Here is an 18167-nt window from a genome sequence, read left to right on the forward strand (position 1 = left end):
CCTGGGCAGCAAGAGCAAAACTCTATCTCAAAATAATAGTAATAATATTAAAAAATAAAATAAAACAATAGTAGTAATGATGATGTTGGCCAGATATGGTGGCTCGCGCCTGTATTCCCAGCACTTTGGGAGGCCGAGGTGGGAGGATCCCTTGAGCACAAGAGTTTGAGACCATCCTGGGCAACATAGGGAGATCCCATTTCAAAATAATAATAATATTTATCTGCAGGAGTAATTGGGGAAGTTGCAAATCTCGTAACCGCTGGAGTAATGACTGGTAATCATTTGTGTCTATACCTTAGCAGAATTTAGGCTCCTCTTACCCGCCTAACCTGGTAGTCTTTCATTAGCTTTACAAAGGTGGTTTAGTTTTGGGGAAGGGCTATGGTCATTTAAACTGTAAACTAAATTTCTCCCAAAGTTAGCTTGGCCCAAGCCCAGGGATGATTAAGGGCAGGTTGGAGGTTAAAGGCAAAGATGGGGGTTGGTTAGGTCAGGTGTCTTTCTCTGTCATGATTTTCTCACTTTACAGTTTTTTCGGAGGTGGTTCCAGATGGTGAAGGGCTTAAGTCCCACTAGAGTGGGGAGGAGAACTGGAAGGTGGTGGAAGAGATAGAGGGTATAGGTGACCCTCATGGGATACTTGCTGTTGAAGGGAGGAGAGATGAAGAGTTCGCAGGAGGGCACTCCGGAGAGACTGATCGTGTGTAGCTGTGGATGGTTCCCAGGCACGGGGTGGTGAGAGCGGATGGAGAGTGTTTTCTGGGGAGCAGGAGGGATTGGAGGGGAGGGCTGGCAGCAGGAGGGACACAACCTGCATTGTGACAAGGGAAAGCATGGATTCAGTTTGGCCGTGGGAGCTGATGGTTTCAATTTGCATTGCAGTTAGAAGCTGGGGCAGACTTCCAGGTAAGAGCTGAGAGGCTGGAGAAAGAGTATTGGCTGTGGGGTCATAGAGACTAGGCACCATCTCAGTCATTTGGGAGGGGAGCAGTGTGCTTGGTGGCCACTGAGATGTGAGGAGGCCTGTCATCTGGCTAGTGACATGGCCGGACAGTATACTACTGTGAACTTCAACTATGGTAACTGATGAGAAAAGATGGAAGAAGTCAGTTTCTTGATCCCCAGCCACCAATTCAGAGTCCATTGTTTATTGAGGAATAAAAAAGACAGGTGCACATTGAAAAATCAGGAAGGCAAGGATGCCTGTGTGCAGACAGATCTGTGGGGTTTGTGGGTGTGAACGGGAGGTGACTGGCTAATGTGATTTCCAGAGGGACTTTGTCACTCAGGATTAGAGTCAGCCATTAGTAAGATAGGAGCTGCACATCACTGTGGCTTCAGCAGGCTGGAAGCTTATTTCTTTCATGTGAAAGTTCAGAGGAAGGCAGTCTAGGATAGGAGGATGGCTGTGTTCTACGAGGTTCTTAGAAGGCCAGGATTTATCCAATTTATTCAGCTTTTTTTTTTTTTTTTTTTTTTTTTGAGACAGAGTTTTGCTCTTGTCACCCAGGCTGGAGTGCAGTGGCACAGTCTTGACTCGCTGCAGCCTCTGCCTCCTGGGTTCAAGTGATTCTCCTGCCTCAGTCTCCCAAGTAGTTGGGATTACAGGCACATGCCAACACAACCAGCTAATTTTGTGTTTTTAGTAGAGATGGGGTTTCACCATATTGGCCTCGAACTCCTGACCTTGGGTTATATGCCTACCTCGGCCACCCAGAGTGTTGGGATTACAAGGCATAAGCCACCATGTCTGGCCCTATCCAGCATTTTTTTTTTGCGGGGGGAGGGGACAGAGTCTTGGTCTGTTGCCAGGCTGGAGTACAGTGGCACGATCTCAGCTCCCTGCAACCCCCGCCTCCTGGGTTCAAACAATTCTCCTGCCTCAGCCTCCCGAGTAGCTGGGACTACAGGTGTGCACCACCACGCCCGGCTAATTTTTTTATATTTTAGTGGAGACAGAGTTTCACCACGTTGACCAGGATGATCTCGATCTCCTGACCTCGTGATCCACCTGCCTCGGCCTCCCAAAGTGCTGGGATTACAGGTGTGAGTCACTGCGCCCGGCCCCTATCCAGCTTTTTATCCTATGATCCTAGGGTTTGTCCTTATGGTCCAGGATAGTGGATAGAGTTGCAACCACCATATTCTTATTCTGGGAAGCAGAAAGGAGGATGGGACAAAGAAGAGGGGCACTTGTCAGGCAGTTTTAAGAAAACTTCCACGCCTTTAATCCCAGCACTTTGGGAGGCCAAGGCAGGCAGATCACGAGGTCAGGAGATTGAGACCAGCCTGGTCAACATGGTGAAACCCCATCTCTACTAAAAATACAAAAAATTAGCCGGGTGTGGTGGCATGTGCCTGTAATCCCAGCTACTCGGAAGGCTGAGACAGAATTGCTTGAACCCAGGCGGTAGAGGTTGTAGTGAGCCAAGATCGCACCATTGCACTCCAGCCAGGGCGACTGAGGAAGACACAGTCTCAAAAAAAAAAAAAAAACCAAACCAAAAGAAAACTTCTCAGAAGCAGCCGTGCAGCGCATTTACACTCCTTTGACCAGAACTTATTCCCTAACTGTAAGAGACGTTGGGAAGTATAATCTTTATTTGGGGGGCCATCTTTCCATCCCAAAATCCTGGGTTCTGTCACAATGGAAATAGGAGAAAATGTATATTGGGGCATAGTCAGCCGTATTTGCCACAGGGTTTTGTCTTGTTTGAGACAGGGTGTAATTTTTGTATTTTTAGTAGAGATGGGGTTTCACCACGTTGGCCAAGATGGTCCCTATCTCTTGACCTTGTGATCCACCTGCCTCGGCCTTCCAAAGTGCAGGCATGAGCCACTGCTTCTGGCCTTTTTTTTTTTTTTTTTTCTTTTTGGGCAGTCATTTTTGACTAAGAATGGTCTTAAACTCCTGGGCTCAAGCGACCTCCTACCTCAGCCTCCCAAAGTGCTGGGATTACAGGTGTGAGCCACCATACCCAGCCACCAGAGGGGTTTTGCTGTAGGTCTGACTTATAAGGGTGACGTCAGAGCATGATGCTGGGCCTGCCTTCCAAAGAGGCTGCATTTCTTTTTTCAGGAATGGACAATCAGACTGTTCTGGCTGTCCAGTCATTATTGGATGGCCAAGGAGCAGTCCCTGATCCAACAGGCCAGAGTGTCAGTGCGCCCCCTGCTATCCAGCCATTGGGTGAGTATCTGTTCAAGTTCACCAGTGGAAGGGTGAGTGGCTCCCCAGGAAGAGTAGGTGGAGCTCGTGCTGGGCTGTGGGAGTGAAATGCCTGCTGTGGGCCCCAAGACGTGCTCTGGTATCTGAACCCTCTCCCCTACCTCCCAGCCTGGATCTCTGGGCTGACGCCTTTCTCTGCTTAGCTCTGAAGACACCAGCTCTCAACTGCTTAGTAAACGTGGGGAGATGGGGTCATGGTGCAGGGAATGGCCAAGGGCTCCGCTGCCTTACAACAATGTTTGTGCCTTTGCCCTGGAAGTGATTTTTCAGCCTCTCTTCTGTGGAAATAATAGGCTGAGCATGAATTTCTCCTGTTTACAGACCAGGCCTGTAAGGGTCACCTTCTTTTATTTATTTATTTTTCTCGATACGGAGTGTTACTCTATCCCCCAGGCTGGAGTACAGTGGCACGATCTAGGCTCACTGCAACCTCTGCCTCCCAGGTTCAAGCAGTTCTCCTTCCTCAACCTCCCGAGTAGCTGAGACTACAGGCACGCACCACCATGTCCAGCTAATTTTTGTGTTTTGAGTGGAGATGGGGTTTCACCATGTTGGCCAGGCTGGTCTTGAACTCCTGACCTCAGGTGATCCACCCTCCTTGACCTTGAAAAGTTCTGAGATTACAGGCGTGAACCACTGTACCTGGCCACCTGTGTGGTTTTGAAAGCTCCTAGGAAGCACATGGTTGATGCCTGACACCTGCGTGTCACCCAGATTGCTGCTCCTGTGGTCAGCACAGTTCAGTTTCACACTGTGATGCCCCTTGACATATTCTTGCTTTTTTTTCATTATTTTACCTTTGTCTGTGGCCTCTTCCCACAACCCTTCGGGTATGACCCCAGATGACGAGGATGTCTTTCTCTGTGGGAAGTGTAAGAAGCAATTCAACTCACTGCCAGCGTTTATGACCCACAAGCGGGAACAGTGCCAGGGGCACACCCCTGCCCTGGCCACAGTCTCGCTGGCCACCAACAGCATCTACACACCTTCAGCAGCCCCCACAGCGGTCCAGCAGGCCCCGCCTCCTGCCAATCGCCAGGTATTCATTTGTTTGTTCATTCATTCATTCAACATGTCTCTTTTGAGTGCCTATCATGCTCAGGTACTGTGCTGGGCACTGGGACTATAGCGATGGATAAGGCAGACCAAGTCACTGCCCTTGTGGAATGGGGTGGGATGGATGGTGCACATGTATGTTTTCAGCATGTTAAAGGCAGAGATAGGGGATACCAGATGAGGGTGGGAGGTTTTGCCATATTGCCTATGGTGCTTGGGGAAGGGCTCTGTGAAGAGGTGAACAGGAAGAATAAGTACTATATAGCAGGTAAAAGGTGTTGTATGAAAAATCAAGTTGTGTAATAAGTAGATAACATATTATTATTTTAAAAATCTAAAACGATAGTACTATTTCTGCAGTTGCTTAAATAAGTAGGAAGAACATACCAGATAGACCTAAGGAGGCCGGGGAATGAGTCATGCAGCTGGTTTGGGGAACCGGGAGCCAGGTGCAGGGATCAGCAGATGCAGAGCCCTTGAGGCAGGAGTGAGTTTGTTCCAGGAACTAGGAGGAGGTGAGAGTGGCTGGGGCTGAGTGAGTAAGTAGGAAGGTGAGAGGTGATAGGAGGGGCGGCAGGAGCGTCTTGGCAGATCGTGTGGACCCTGGGGCTTCCAGTGAGAGTGAGAGGGGAGCCATTGGAGGCTGTCAAGCCAAGGAGGGACATAGTGACTTTAATCAGGTCATACTGGCTGCTGGATAGAGAATAGGTTTTGAGGGAGGGCGAGGGAGAAGGCCAGGAGACCAGGTCGGGGGGCTGTGGCACAGATCCAGGAAGTGGATGCAGGTAGCTTGACCAGCATGTTGGCAATGGCGGTGGGGAGAAAGCGTGAGATTTTAGAAGCACTTTGAAGGTATTGCGGACAGAAATTGTGAGTTGATTGGGTGAGGAGTGTAATATAAAGAAAGGTCCCGGAGGACTCCTGATTTAGAGTTGCCACTAACTGAAGGGAGGAGGCTGTGAGGAGAAGGTTTTCAGGGGATGTCAGGAGCTCAGCTGCGCATGTTGAAGTTGAGATGCCTGCCAACCTTTAAATGGAGGCGGTGACGAAGTAGACAGTGTAGACTTCCAAGTCGGGAGGCCAGAGGAGAGGGCCAGGCTGCAGGCATCTGGGGAAGCTTCCAGAGTCCTCAGCCAAACACATGCTTCTGAAGCAAAGACACCCTGGGTGGGGGGCTCATAGAGAGATGAAAGGATCCCTCATAGAGGAGGCTGGGCATATCTCAGGATGCCAGGTCAAGGGGTCAGATTTCCAACTGGCTTCCTTTTCTTTCCTTATCCCTTTGGAACATTATCTTCATTCATTGTGTAGGTATCACTTCTGCCATTAAAATGAAAGCCTTCAGCCCAGACCCATAGGACATATAGACTGAAACAGGCATCTTGTGGCATAAAACATAGTCATTTTTCTCACTGCTTGACTATGAGTTTTGCTAGTAGAAAATATTCCCCTCACCCCTATCTTAGTTTGTTTGTTTGTTTTTGAGACAAAGTCTTGCTCTGTTGCTCAGGCTGGAGTACGGTGGCACAGTCTCAGCTCACTGAAACCTCCATTTCCCAGGTTCAAGTGATTTTCCTACCTCAGTCTCCCAAGTAGCTGGGACTACAGGCACCCACCGCCATGCCCAGCTACTTTTTGTATTTTTAGTGGAGACAAGGTTTCACTATCTTGGCCAGACCGGTCTCGAACTGCTGACCTCAAGTGATCCACCTGCCTTAGCCTCTCAAAGTGCTGGGATTACAGGCATGAGTCACTGCACCAGAACGAATATTCTTCTTGACCTAAAAGACTTGTGGACTTCCTGTGGACATGGGTTCAGTGTTTCTCTAGGATAGATACAAGGAAGTATTTATTTATTTATTTATTTGAGATGGAGTCTCACTCTATTACCCAGGCTGGAGTGCAGTGGCACAATCTCGGCTCACTGCAACCTCTCCCTCCTGGGTTCAAGCGATTCTCCTGCCTCAGCTGAGTAACTGGAACTACAGGAACGTGTCACCATGCCTAGCTAGTTTTTGCATTTTTAGTAGAGACGGAGTTTCACCATGTTGGCCAGGATGGTCTCTATCTCTTGACCTAATGATCCACCCACCTTGGCCTCCCAAAGTGCTGGGATTACAGGTGTGAGCCACTGTGCCCGGCCAATGCAAAGAAGTATTGTTACTGAATCATAGGGTATGTACTTTGCAGAGAGATGTGAGTTATTCTCCTCATTTGTTTTGAGACAGAGTTTTGTTCTTGTTACCCAGGCTGGAATGCAATGGTACAGTCTCGGCTCATTGCAGCCTTCGCCTCCAAGGTTCAAATGATTCTCCTGCCTCAGCCTCCCTAGTAGCTGGGACTACAGGTGCCTGCCACCATGCCCAGCTGATTTTTTTTGTATTTTAGTCGAGACAGGGTTTCACCGTGTGCTCAGGCTGGTTGCAAACTCCTGAGTTAGGCAATCCGCCTGCCTCACCCTTCCAAAGTGCTAGGATTGCAGGTGTGAGCCACTGCGCCTGGCCTGTTTTTTTTTTTTAGAGACAGAGTCTCACTCTCATTCATGCTTGAGTGCTGTGGTGCCATCATGGCTCACTGCAGTCTGTACTTCCTGGGCTCAGGTGATCCTCTCACTTCAGCCTCCCAAGTAACTGGGACTACAGATGTGTGCAACCACACTGGCTAATTTTCGTATTTTTTTGTAGAGACAGGGTTTCACCGTGTTGCCCAGGCTGGTCTTGAACTCCTAGTTGAAGCAATTCACCTGCCTCAGCCTCCCAAAATGAGTTGAAGTGATTGAACTGCCTCAGCCTCCCAAAGTGCTGGGATTACGGGTGTGAACCACCATGCCTGGCCTTATCTTTCTTATTTGGTAGATGATTAAATGGAGGCACAGAGACGTAGAGTGACTTGCCCAGGGTCACACAGCAGGAAGTAGCGGAGGTAGAAATAGAACCCAAGTCTTTGCGACTCCAGAACCTGGATCTTTTGCATCATACCCTCCTCGGCCTACTTGCAGAGCCTCAGACGTGTCCACACATCCACACACGCACACATGCACACACACTCTCTGTCTCTCTCTGTATCTCTCTCACTCAGTCTCTCTTCTCACTGTCCAGATCTCCACATACATCACAGTACCCCCATCCCCACTGATCCAGACCCTGGTACAGGGGAACATCTTGGTGAGCGATGACGTGCTCATGTCTGCCATGTCAGCCTTCACATCCCTGGACCAGCCCATGCCCCAGGGCCCCCCACCTGTGCAGGTAAGAAGGCGTGGGCTTCTCATGGGGTCTTGATTCCAGACCTGCACATTAACTCCTGCAAATTCAGAATCTTGTAGAATAAAGGGGGCCTGGCCCCAGCTCTCCCTGATGCCAAGTGGGGCTGTCAGCTTCCCCTTGTCCAGCTCTGCTGTAGGTGGGGAAGCTGCTACATCTGGGTGGGGAGACAGAACGTGTGGGGCTTTGTAGGTTCAGTCCAGCTATTTTGACCTTTTTTTTTTTTGAGATGGAGTGTCACTCTGTTGCCCAGGCTGGAGTGCAGTGGCATGATCTCAGCTCACTGTAACCTCTGCCTTCTGGGTTCAAGTGTTTCTCCTTCATCATCCTCCTGAGTAGCTGGGATTACAGGTGTGTGCCACCACACCTGGCTAATTTTTGTATTTTTAGTAGAGACAGGGTTTCACCATGTTGACCAGGCTGGTCTTGAACTCCTGACTTCAGGTGATGCGCCCACCTCAGCCTCCCAAAGTGCTGGGATTACAGGCGTGAGCCACTGCGCCCAGCCTGATTTCTGACTTTTTTTTTTTGAGACAGAGTCTTGCTGTCTAGCCCAGGCTGGAGTACAGTGGTATGATCTCAGATCACTGCAACTTCTGCCTCCCAGGTTCAAGCAATTCTCCTGCCTTAGCCTCCTGAGTAGCTGGGATTACACACTAATTTTTGTATTTTTAGTAGAGATGGAGTTTCACTATGTTGGTCAGGCTGGTCTCAAACTCATGACCTCAGATGATCCACCTGCCTTGGCCTCCCAAAGTGCTGGGATTACAGGCATGAGCTACCTCACCTGGCCTTTCCATTTTTTTTTTTTTTTTTTTTTTTTGAGAGGGAGTCTTGCTCTGTTGCCCATGCTGGAGTGCAATGGCATGATCTCTGCTCGCTGCAACCTCTGCCTCCCAGGTGCAAGTGATTCTCCTGCCTAAGCCTCTTGAGTAGCTGGAACTAAGGGAACATACCACCACACCGGCTAATTTTTTGTATTTTTAGTAGAAACGGGTTTTTACTGTGTTAGTCAGAATGGTCTCGATCTCCTGACCCCGTGATCCATCTGCCTAGGCCTGCCAAAGTGCTAGGATTACGGGAGTGGGCCACCACTCCCGGCCTGCCTTGTTTTTATTCTTAACAAGTGTCCTCTGTCCATTAGAAAAACAGAAAATGGGCCAGGCGCGGTGGCTCAAGCCTGTAATCCCAGCACTTTGGGAGGCCGAGGCGGGTGGATCACGAGGTCAAGAGATCGAGACCATCCTGGTCAACATGGTGAAACCCCGTCTCTACTAAAAATACAAAAATTAGCTGGGCATGGTGGCGCTTGCCTGTAATCCCAGCTACTCAGGAGGCTGAGGCAGGAGAATTGCCTGAACCCATGAGGCGAAGGTTGCGGTGAGCCGAGATGGCGCCATTGCACTCCAGCCTGGGCAACAAGAGCGAAACTCCATCTCAGAAAAAAAAAAAAAAAAAAAAGAAAGAAAAACAGAAAATGCGCAGTGGCTCACGCCTGTAATCCCAGCACCTTGGGAGGCCAAGGCAGGTAGATCATGAGGTCAGGTGTTTGAGACCAGCCTGGTCAACATAGTGAAACCCTATCTCTACTAAAAATTCAAAAAATTAGCCAGGCGTGGTGGCGGGCACCTGTAATCACAGCTACTCTGGAGGCTGAGGCAGGAGAATCTCTTGAACTTGGAAGGCAGAGGTTGCAGTGAGCCAAGATCACATCACTGTACTCCAGCCCAGGCGACTGTGCGAGACTCTGTTTTTAAAAAAAAAAAAAAAAAAAAAAGAGAAACAGAAAATGCATAGTAGTTCCTGGGATTAAAAATAAAAATTGTAGAGATGGGGGTCTCCCTTTGTTGTCCAGGCTGATCTTGAACTCCTGGGCTCAAGGGGTCTTCCAGCCTTGGCCTCCCAAAGTGCTGGGATTATAGATGTGAGCTACTGTACTTGGCCAGGATTTTTTTTTTTTTTTTTTTTTTTTGAGACGGAGTTTCGCTCTTGTTACCCAGGCTGGAGTGCAATGGCGCGATCTCGGCTCACCGCAACCTCCGCCTCCTGGGCTCAGGCAATTCTCCTGCCTCAGCTTCCTGAGTAGCTGGGATTACAGGCACGCGCCACCACGCCCAGCTAGCTTTTTGTATTTTTAGTAGAGACGGGGTTTCACCATGTTGACCAGGATGGTCTCGATCTCTCGACCTCGTGATCCACCCGCCTCGGCCTCCCAAAGTGCTGGGATTACAGGCTTGAGCCACCGCGCCCGGCCCGGGATTTTTTTTTAATACAAAAAGGATCTGTGGCCAAATGAGCCTAAGGTGGAGGCGTTTTACTTCTCCCCTTGCTGTGTCCCTGGGTTCTTCCTGCCATATAGAAATACTTTTGGTTTTCTCAACAGAGACTTTTTTCCCTCAGACATAATTACTGTGGAACATAAGGAACAGCAGTGCGGAGGAGGACCCCGTGTCCTTTATGAAATGCTGATCAGCATCATCATGTTTTTTGTTTGTTTGTTTTGTTTTTTCTTTTTAAATTTTTGAGGCAGTGTCTCACTCAGGTTACTCAGGCTGGAGTACAGTGGTGGGATCATAGCTCACTGTAACCTCAAACTCCTGGGCTCAAGCAATCCTCCCTCCTCAGCCTCCTAAGTAGCTGGGACTACATACGTGTGCCAACATACTTGGCTAATTAAAAAAATTTTTTTTAGAGACAGGATCTGGCTACATTGCCCAGGCTGGTCTCGAACTCCTGGGCTCAAAACAATCCTCCTGCCTCTGCCTCCCAAAGTGTCGGGATTACAGGTGTGAACCACTGCACCCATCGGCACCATCATTTTAATAGCTGCAAAGGATTCCGCCATATGGAAGGGCTATTTTCTATTTAGCCAAGTTTCTATGTATAGACATGTAGGTCATTGCTAGTTTTTGCTGTTATGAAAATGGTTGGAGTCACTATCTATGTACAGATGTCTTTGCCCACCTGCTTGATTTTTTTTGTAGCATAAATTTCTAGAAGTCACTGGCTGCATTTCACGACTACCCACACATTCATGATTCTCTCAGAAGACTCACGGGACTCAGAGGGGGTTGTACTCATGGCTGTGGTTTATTACAGCAAAGGGACACACAGCAAGTTCAGCGAGGGAAAAAGACACCATCTGGTGGCATCTGGAGGAATCCAGAGTTCTCTGTCTTGGGAAGGAGGAGAGAAGTTGCACAAAACACACTTCTTCCTGCAGCCATGAAGTCTGGCAACATGTGTGCCGTGTTTCTGCCTGGGGAAACACACTTAAGACTCCATGGCCAGGGTTGGTTTTTTTTGTTTTTTATTTTTTCTGGAGTCAGGGTTTTGAAACTTCAGCTGCCCTGGTTGGAGTGCAGTGGTACGATTTCGGCTCACCGCAACCTCCACCTCCCTGGGCTCTGGTGATTCCCTCACCTCAGCCTCCTGAGTAGCTGGGACAACAGGCATGCACCACTATGCCTGGCTAATTTTTTTGTATTTTTAGTAGAGATGTGGTTTTGCCATGTTGCCCGGACTGGTCTCGAACTCCTGGATTCCATCAGCCTCGGCCTCCCAAAGAGCTGAGATTACAGGCGTGAGCCACTGCACCAGGCCCAAGGCCAGGGTTTCTGTTAGGGATTGGTCATGTAGTTGACCAGTCACTATGACCAAAATTCCAGACTCCCAGAAGAGAAGGAAGTGTTCACCATGAATCCCATTTTTTGTCCAAATAGCCTACGTAAGCTGGTACAATAGAACGGTGCCCCAGGTGGGCAAAACAAGCCTTATCAACAAAGGAGATGTCCCACAAGCCAGGTTCTCAGATCCCAGTCACGAGCTGGTGCTGCAAGAAAGCCCTTTTTAAAATAGCAACATTAGGCTGCTCTATTAATCGTTTCTGCATGAGTTAGGTCATTCTGCCTACTTTCATAGGGAAGAGGGATAGCAGCACCAAGCCAAGGCTTCCTCTGAATTCTCCCATGACTTTGTTTCCCCAACCCCTCAGCCCCTCCCCTGAGCTGCCTGGTGAGTAGCTGTTCTTTCCACCTGGCTGGCTAAAGCCAATGTCCTTCCTCCCTGATCAGTAAGACAGCTGGTATCAAGAAGCTGTAACACTTTTCTTTTCTGATTTCAGAGCAGCCTAAACATGCATTCCGTGCCCAGCTACCTCACCCAGCCTCCACCCCCTCCTCCGCCTCCTCCACCGCTGCCCCCACCGCCACCACCTCAGCCCCCCCCACCTCCACCCCAGAGCCTGGGCCCCCCTGGGCGTCCCAACCCTGGAGGGAACGGTGTGGTGGAGGTGTACAGTGCTGCTGCGCCCCTGGCTGGGAGTGGAACCGTGGAGATCCAGGCGTTGGGGATGCAGCCCTACCCACCCCTGGAGGTGAGCAGAGGGGGCGGGGTGGAAGGGAACACTAGCCATGGACATCATGGGCAACCTGGACCCGTCCTGAGCACCAGCTGTGTGCCAGGTATTGTGCTGGGGATGCCATGAAAACCAAACCCAGTCCTGGCCTTCGTGGGGTGTACCACATCATGGGGAGAAGGACTTTCATCAAAGCATCAAACCCACAGATGTAAGATGCCAGCCATGAGAAGGTGAAATAGAGTACAGGTTGTAGCAGAAATAGAAGCTGCCTGCAGGTAATGCTCAGAACAGTCTGAGATTACCTGCCTTTTCGGGCAAAAAAAAAAATAAAAAAGATTCAAAAAAATTATCTGCCTAAGTGTCTCTGACAGTTTTTAATAAGCTAGGTGTATCAGTTAGCTATTGCTGGGAAAGAAATATCCGTCAGACCTCAGTAACGTATCGCAGAAGTGTTTATTGTTCACGTGTTTGCATGGTCACCTAGACAACTCTGCAGATCTTGGCTGGACTCACTCATATGTCTGAAGGTTGGCTGGTTGTCAGCTGCTCTAGGATGGCCTGGGCTGGGACAAGTGAGGTGTCTCAGCTCTGTTCTGCCTGACTCTCACCCCCCAGTAGGTTCTTGTGGCCATGGTGGAGGGGCAAAAAATGCAGGCAGAAATGCCCAAGGCCTCTGGAGGTTTAGGCTCATAAATAACACAGAATCACTTCTACTGGCCAAAGCAGATCACAAGGCCAGCTTAGATTCAGCAGGTAGGGAAATAGATGCCACCTCTTGATGGGAGGAGCTGCAAAGTCACACTGCAAAGGCATGGGTACGGGGAGGGGTGAAGAATTGGGGCCGTAATCCAATCAGCATACCGTGCTAATTCCCTGCCCATGAGCTCTAAGCTACAGGCTATCTACTCAAAATGCACTGAGTTCACAGAAGCTTCAAAGACACCAGTGCTAGAGGGGATAGTCATGACAGAAACAACCCACCTGCACTGGAAATCACACTAACTCAGACTCACCCCATGTCAGGTAGTCCCTTATAAAAAGAGCCCTGACCAGTCAGAATATCCCACCACGAGGCATTCACGTGATGTTCTGAGGGGCATTGAGGGGCTTTGCCCTAGCCTGGGAGAACAGAGCGAGCTTCTCTAGGGAATTGATTGAATTGAGAAAAAGTTCAGTGGGATGCTGAGATAATCCTGGTGGTTTGGTAGTCAGAGGGGACCAGCCCAGTGGGGACCAGCACAGAGGGAGCTGCTGCTGTTGATTTTCCGTGTAGATGAGGGTGATATTTGAGGGCGGAGCCTGAGTCTTATTAGACTTTGCATCCTTAGCACCTAGCAGAGCACCTGGCCTGTGGTCCTCCTAGAGAAGATATCTTACATTGGGCCATGACCTCAGTTTGCACTCGTCTAAAATGGGAACTCTCCGAGAAGTGCTGTTGAGGATAATAAGAGCCTATGTCAGTGGCAGTCACATTAATTACTCGGTAATGCCTTGAGTGATGGGTAAATGTATTCATGTGACAAATATTTATTTATTTATTTAAGACAGAGTCTCATAATGTCTCCCAGGCTGGAGTGCAGTGGTGTGATCTCGGCTCACTGAAACCTCCACCTTTTGGGTTCAGGCGATTCTTGTGCTTCAGCCTCCTGAGGAGCTGATATTACAGGCATGCACTACCACACCCAGCTAAATTGTTTGTATTTTTAGTAGAAATGGTGGCCAGGCTGCTCTGGAACGTCTGGCCTCAGGTGATATGCCTGCCTCGGCCTCCCCAGGTGCTGGGATTACAGGCATGAGCTACCGCACCCGGCCCAACAAGTGTTTATTGAGTGCTGTATTGGTCAGGGTTTGGCCAGGAAGATTGAAACCAGGCAACGTATTTTCTGCAGAGGGATTTTTGTTTTTTTTTTTAATTAGAGATGGTGATCTCACTTTAGCCCAGGTTGGTCTCCATCTCCTGGCTTCAAGTGAGCCTCTCACCTCAGCCTCCCAGAGTGTTGGGATTACAGGTGTGAGCCACTGTGCCCAGCTAGATTTTATAATTAGTGTTTTTTAAACCTGTTTTCAGTTTTGTCTGATTTTATTACTCCAACTGTAGCTTTCTATTTATTTATGTTTGTCTGAAATATTTTTTCGACTTTGGGCTTTTTGCTTAGTTGTAGTCTTTTTTTTTTTTGAGACAGAGTCTTGCTTTGTCACCCAGGCTGGAGTGAAGTGGTGTGATCACGGCTCACCGCAGTCTCGATCTTCCAGGCTCAGGTGATTCTCCCATCTCAGCCTCCTTAGTAACTGGGACTACAGGCATGCGTCACCATGCCCAACTAGTTTTTAAAATATTTTGTAGAGATGAGATCTCCCTATGTTGCCCAGGCTAGTCTCATGTGCTATCTCACGTGCTCAAGTGATCCTCCTTCCTCAGCTTCCCAAAATACTGGAATTGCAGGCATGAGCATCATGCTTGGCCAGAAATTTTGGGTAGGACACCTCAAGAAGACCAATGAATGATGAATAGGCCAGGCACAGTGGCTCACGCCTGTAATCCCTACACCCTGGGAGGCCGAAGTGGATGGATCACTTAAACTCAGGAGTTTGAGACCAGCTTGGGCAACATGGTGAAATCTCATCTCTACAAAATACACAAAAATTAGCCAAGTGAGGTGGTGTATGCTTGTCATCCCAACAACTTGAGAGGCTGAGGCAGGAGGATTACTTGGGCCTGGGAGGTCAAGGCTGTAGTGAGCTGAGATCACATCACTGCATTCCAGCCTGGACAATAGAGCAAGACCCTTTCTCAAAAAGCAGCAACAATAACAACAAAAAGGCTGAAAAAAATGAATTCTTTTTTTTTTTTTGAGACGGAGTTTCGCTCTTGTTACCCAGGCTAGAGTGCGATGGCGCAATCTCGGCTCACCACAACCTCCGCCTCCTGGGTTCAGGCAATTCTCCTGCCTCAGCCTCCTGAGTAGCTGGGATTACAGGCACGCGCCACCATGCGTGGCTAATTTTTTGTATTTTTAGTAGAGGCGGGGTTTCACCATGTTGACCAGGATGGTCTCGATCTCTTGACCTCGTGATCCACCCACCTTGGTCTCCCAAAGTGCTGGGATTACAGGCATGAGCCACCGCGCCCAACTGAAAAAAATGAATTCTTTACGATGTCCCAGTGTGGGGATGTAAGCTTAATGTTAACTTAATCTGAATGACTCAGAATTCATGTGGTTATTTCTTGTGGCTTCAGTTCTCAGTGAGGGGAAGCCTGCTACTGTGCCATTGGGTACTGTCAGTCAGGAAGTGGAGCAGCTGGGGAGAGCACAGACCTCTCTGACTTCCTGGTTCTCTCTCTCTCTCTTTTTTTTTTGAGACGGAGTCTTGCTCCGTTCCCCAGGCTAGAGTGCAGTGATGCAATCTTGGCTCATCGCAACCTTTGCCTCCCAGGCTCAAGCGGTTCTCCTGCCTCAGTCTCCTGAGTAGCTGAGATTACAGGCACACACCATCATGCCTGGTGAATTTTTGTATTTTTAATAGAGATGGGGTTTCAACTTGTTGGCCAGGCTGGTCTCAAACTCCTGACCTCAGGTGATCTGCCCACCTTGGCTTCCCAAAGTGCTGGGATTACAGATGTGAGCCACTGTGCCCAGCCATCTGGTTCTCTTACGCTAGCAAAGAACCACTGATAAGAGTAGTTGGCTGGGCGTGATGGCTCATGCCTGTAATCCCAGCACTTTGGGAGGCCAGGACAGGTGGATCACAAGGTCAAGAGTTCAAAACCATCCTGGCAAACATTGTGAAACCCTGTCTCTACTAAAAATAGAAAAAAAAAAAAAAAGATTATGGCTGGGCACGGTGGCTCACGCCTGTAATCCCAGCACTTTGGGAGGCCAAGGCAGGTGGATCATGAGGTCAAGTGATTGAGACCATCCTGGCCAACATGGTAAAACTCAATCTCTACTAAAATACAAAAATTAGCTGGGCATGGTGGCATGCACCTGTAGTCCCAGCTACTTGGGAGGCTGAGGCAGGAGAATTGCTTGAACCCAGTGAGCTGATATTGCGCCACTGCACTCCAGCCTGGTGCCTGGTGACAGAATGAAACTGTCTTAAAAACAAAAACAAAAACAAAAAAAAACAATTAGCTGGGCATGGTGGTGTGAGCCTGCAGTCCCAGCTACTTGGGAGGCTGAGGCAGGAGAGTCACTTGAACCTGGGAGGTGGAGGTTGCAGTGAGCCAAGATTGTGCCACTGCACTCCAGCCTGGCGATAGAGCAAGACTGTGTCTCAAAAACAACAACAACAAAAAAACATAGTCATGGCAATAATAACAGCTAATGTGTGTTGTGTGCTCACTCTGTGCCAGTCACTATTCCAAGCCCTTTACTTGTTGCTTCCTTTAATCTTCACAGTAACCCCTTGAGAGGGGTACTGTGATGAGTCCCATTTTACAGGTGTGGAAACTGAGACAAAGAAATTAAAAGATGCCTAAGGTCACTTAGGTGCTAAGTGGAAGAGTCAAGATTTGAACCCAGGCAGCCTGGCTCCATAGCTGTTCTGGCCTCCTGGCTTCATGAAGTTCTGAGGGGGCTTGGGAGTGACTTGGGTGACCGAGGCAGGTGGAGGGTCTGTGATGGTGATGAAGGGGAGAGTGGCTGAGGTTGGCCAGGGAAGCAGGGAGAGTGCCTCTGGCTGGGAGCTCTTCCCCTCCCCTGGCAGGGCTTTTCCCCTGACTGTGCTGTCCTTCTAGGTGCCAAACCAGTGTGTGGAGGCTCCAGTGTACCCCAGCCCTGCAGTGTACAGCCCTGGCAAGCAGGGATTCAAACCCAAAGGACCAAACCCCACTGCTCCCATGACCAGCGCCACCGGGGGCACAGTGGCCGCTTTTGACTCTCCACCAACACTGAAGACCCGACGGGCTAAAGGTGCCAGGGGACTCCTGGAAGGTGGGCTCCCAGCCTACCATGGGCATCTTTCCTCAGCATTGGCCGATCCACAAGCTGCTTGGTTCTGGTCTTACCTTTTATGGTAGTTCAAGTTTGGTTGCATGTAATGGAGAATTCAAAATAGCAGTAACTTCAAAATGATAGAATTTTGTTTATTTTCTGTGTAAATCAAGGCCAGAAGCAGACAATCTGGGGATCATGTGACTGCATGGGCACCAGGCACCCCTGTTTCTTCTTTCTGTCTCTACCACCTCCAGAACATGGTATCAGTTATCCTGATGCCTCATTGTCTCAGATGGCTGCTGGAACTCTGGTCATCAATTTAATATTCCAGGTAGTAAGAAGAAGGGAAAGGGAAGGATAAAAGGGGCTTCTCCCAGCTTCTAGAAGTTCTGTTTGATATTTTTGCTTATATCTCATTGATGATAACTTAGTCGCATGGCCATACCTAGCTGCAAGAGAAGCTGGGAAGTGTCTCTTTTGGCTAGGGACATTGATATTCCCTTTATGGGATTTGTGAGGAGTGAAGAAGGAGAGAATGGATATTAGGCAAGCAATAGTATCTGCCATCCTAATGCAGATGCTAAGTATGGGCTGGGAGGTAGTGTCAGAGCAGGGGGCAGATGGAGAGGAGAGAAACTGAGAATTTTTCAGGGGCTTCCCAGTCAACTACTCCTACCCTTCTTTCCTTTCACCATGATGTATGGAGCGTCTGTATGCCAGACCCGGTGTCAGGCACTGGGATCTAGTCTCCTGGTCTATGATTTCTTCTGCCTTCAGTTTAATGGAAGAAACAGACAGGGAATTAATAAATAAATAAATATTTCTGAGTTGCTCTGGGAAGGAGGCTAATGGGTCCTGTGATTGAGAATAACTAGGGAGAGGCTGGCAAATGATTCTCCTCAGGTGAGGAGGAGAAGGAAGCAGCCTTGTGGGTATCTGTGGGACAAGCATTCCAGGCAAGGGGGAACAGCAGGTGCAAAGGCCCGGAGGTAGGAACATGCTTGAGGTCTTTGAAGGTTAGCAAGGTTAGCTAGGCGTCTGCTGCAGCTGGATGGAGAGAATGATGAGGTGGTCAGGAGTCAGGGGACGGAGAACACTGTGGGCCATGGCACAGACCGTAGATGTGATTATAAGGTAGAGGGGAGCCTCTGAAGGATTTGTCTTACTTTCCCAGCCAGAGCATGACCTGGGCTTTCCGCCCTGTGACGCTCTCCTGTGTCTCCTCCCCGGCCTGCACATGGGTGTAGAACTTCCCAGGGTGTGCGTTGTCTGGCTCGGGTTCAGCAGCCAGAGGCTGCCCTTGGCGCCCTGAGCTGCAC

At 49.2% G+C, this 18167-nt stretch overlaps 1 protein-coding gene across 4 annotated transcripts in view; it reads left to right on the plus strand.

Moving 5' to 3' along the window:
• Positions 1 to 18167, plus strand: part of ZNF341 (zinc finger protein 341) — a 58699-nt gene that overhangs the window by 6819 nt on the left and 33713 nt on the right. The window contains exons 2-6 of one of the 4 annotated variants that reach the window (XM_039479232.2): positions 3083 to 3193; positions 4075 to 4271; positions 7387 to 7536; positions 11675 to 11926; positions 16650 to 16845. In XM_039479232.2, the coding sequence (XP_039335166.1) occupies positions 3083 to 3193; positions 4075 to 4271; positions 7387 to 7536; positions 11675 to 11926; positions 16650 to 16845 (906 nt within the window). The remainder of the gene's footprint in view (positions 1 to 3082; positions 3194 to 4074; positions 4272 to 7386; positions 7537 to 11674; positions 11927 to 16649; positions 16846 to 18167) is intronic. The other 3 variants (XM_074406412.1, XM_039479234.2, XM_039479233.2) reach the window with 3 other exon arrangements.

Source organism: Saimiri boliviensis, chromosome 9 (genome assembly GCF_048565385.1).
Source record: "Saimiri boliviensis isolate mSaiBol1 chromosome 9, mSaiBol1.pri, whole genome shotgun sequence".
Taxonomy (NCBI): Eukaryota; Metazoa; Chordata; class Mammalia; order Primates; family Cebidae; genus Saimiri; species Saimiri boliviensis.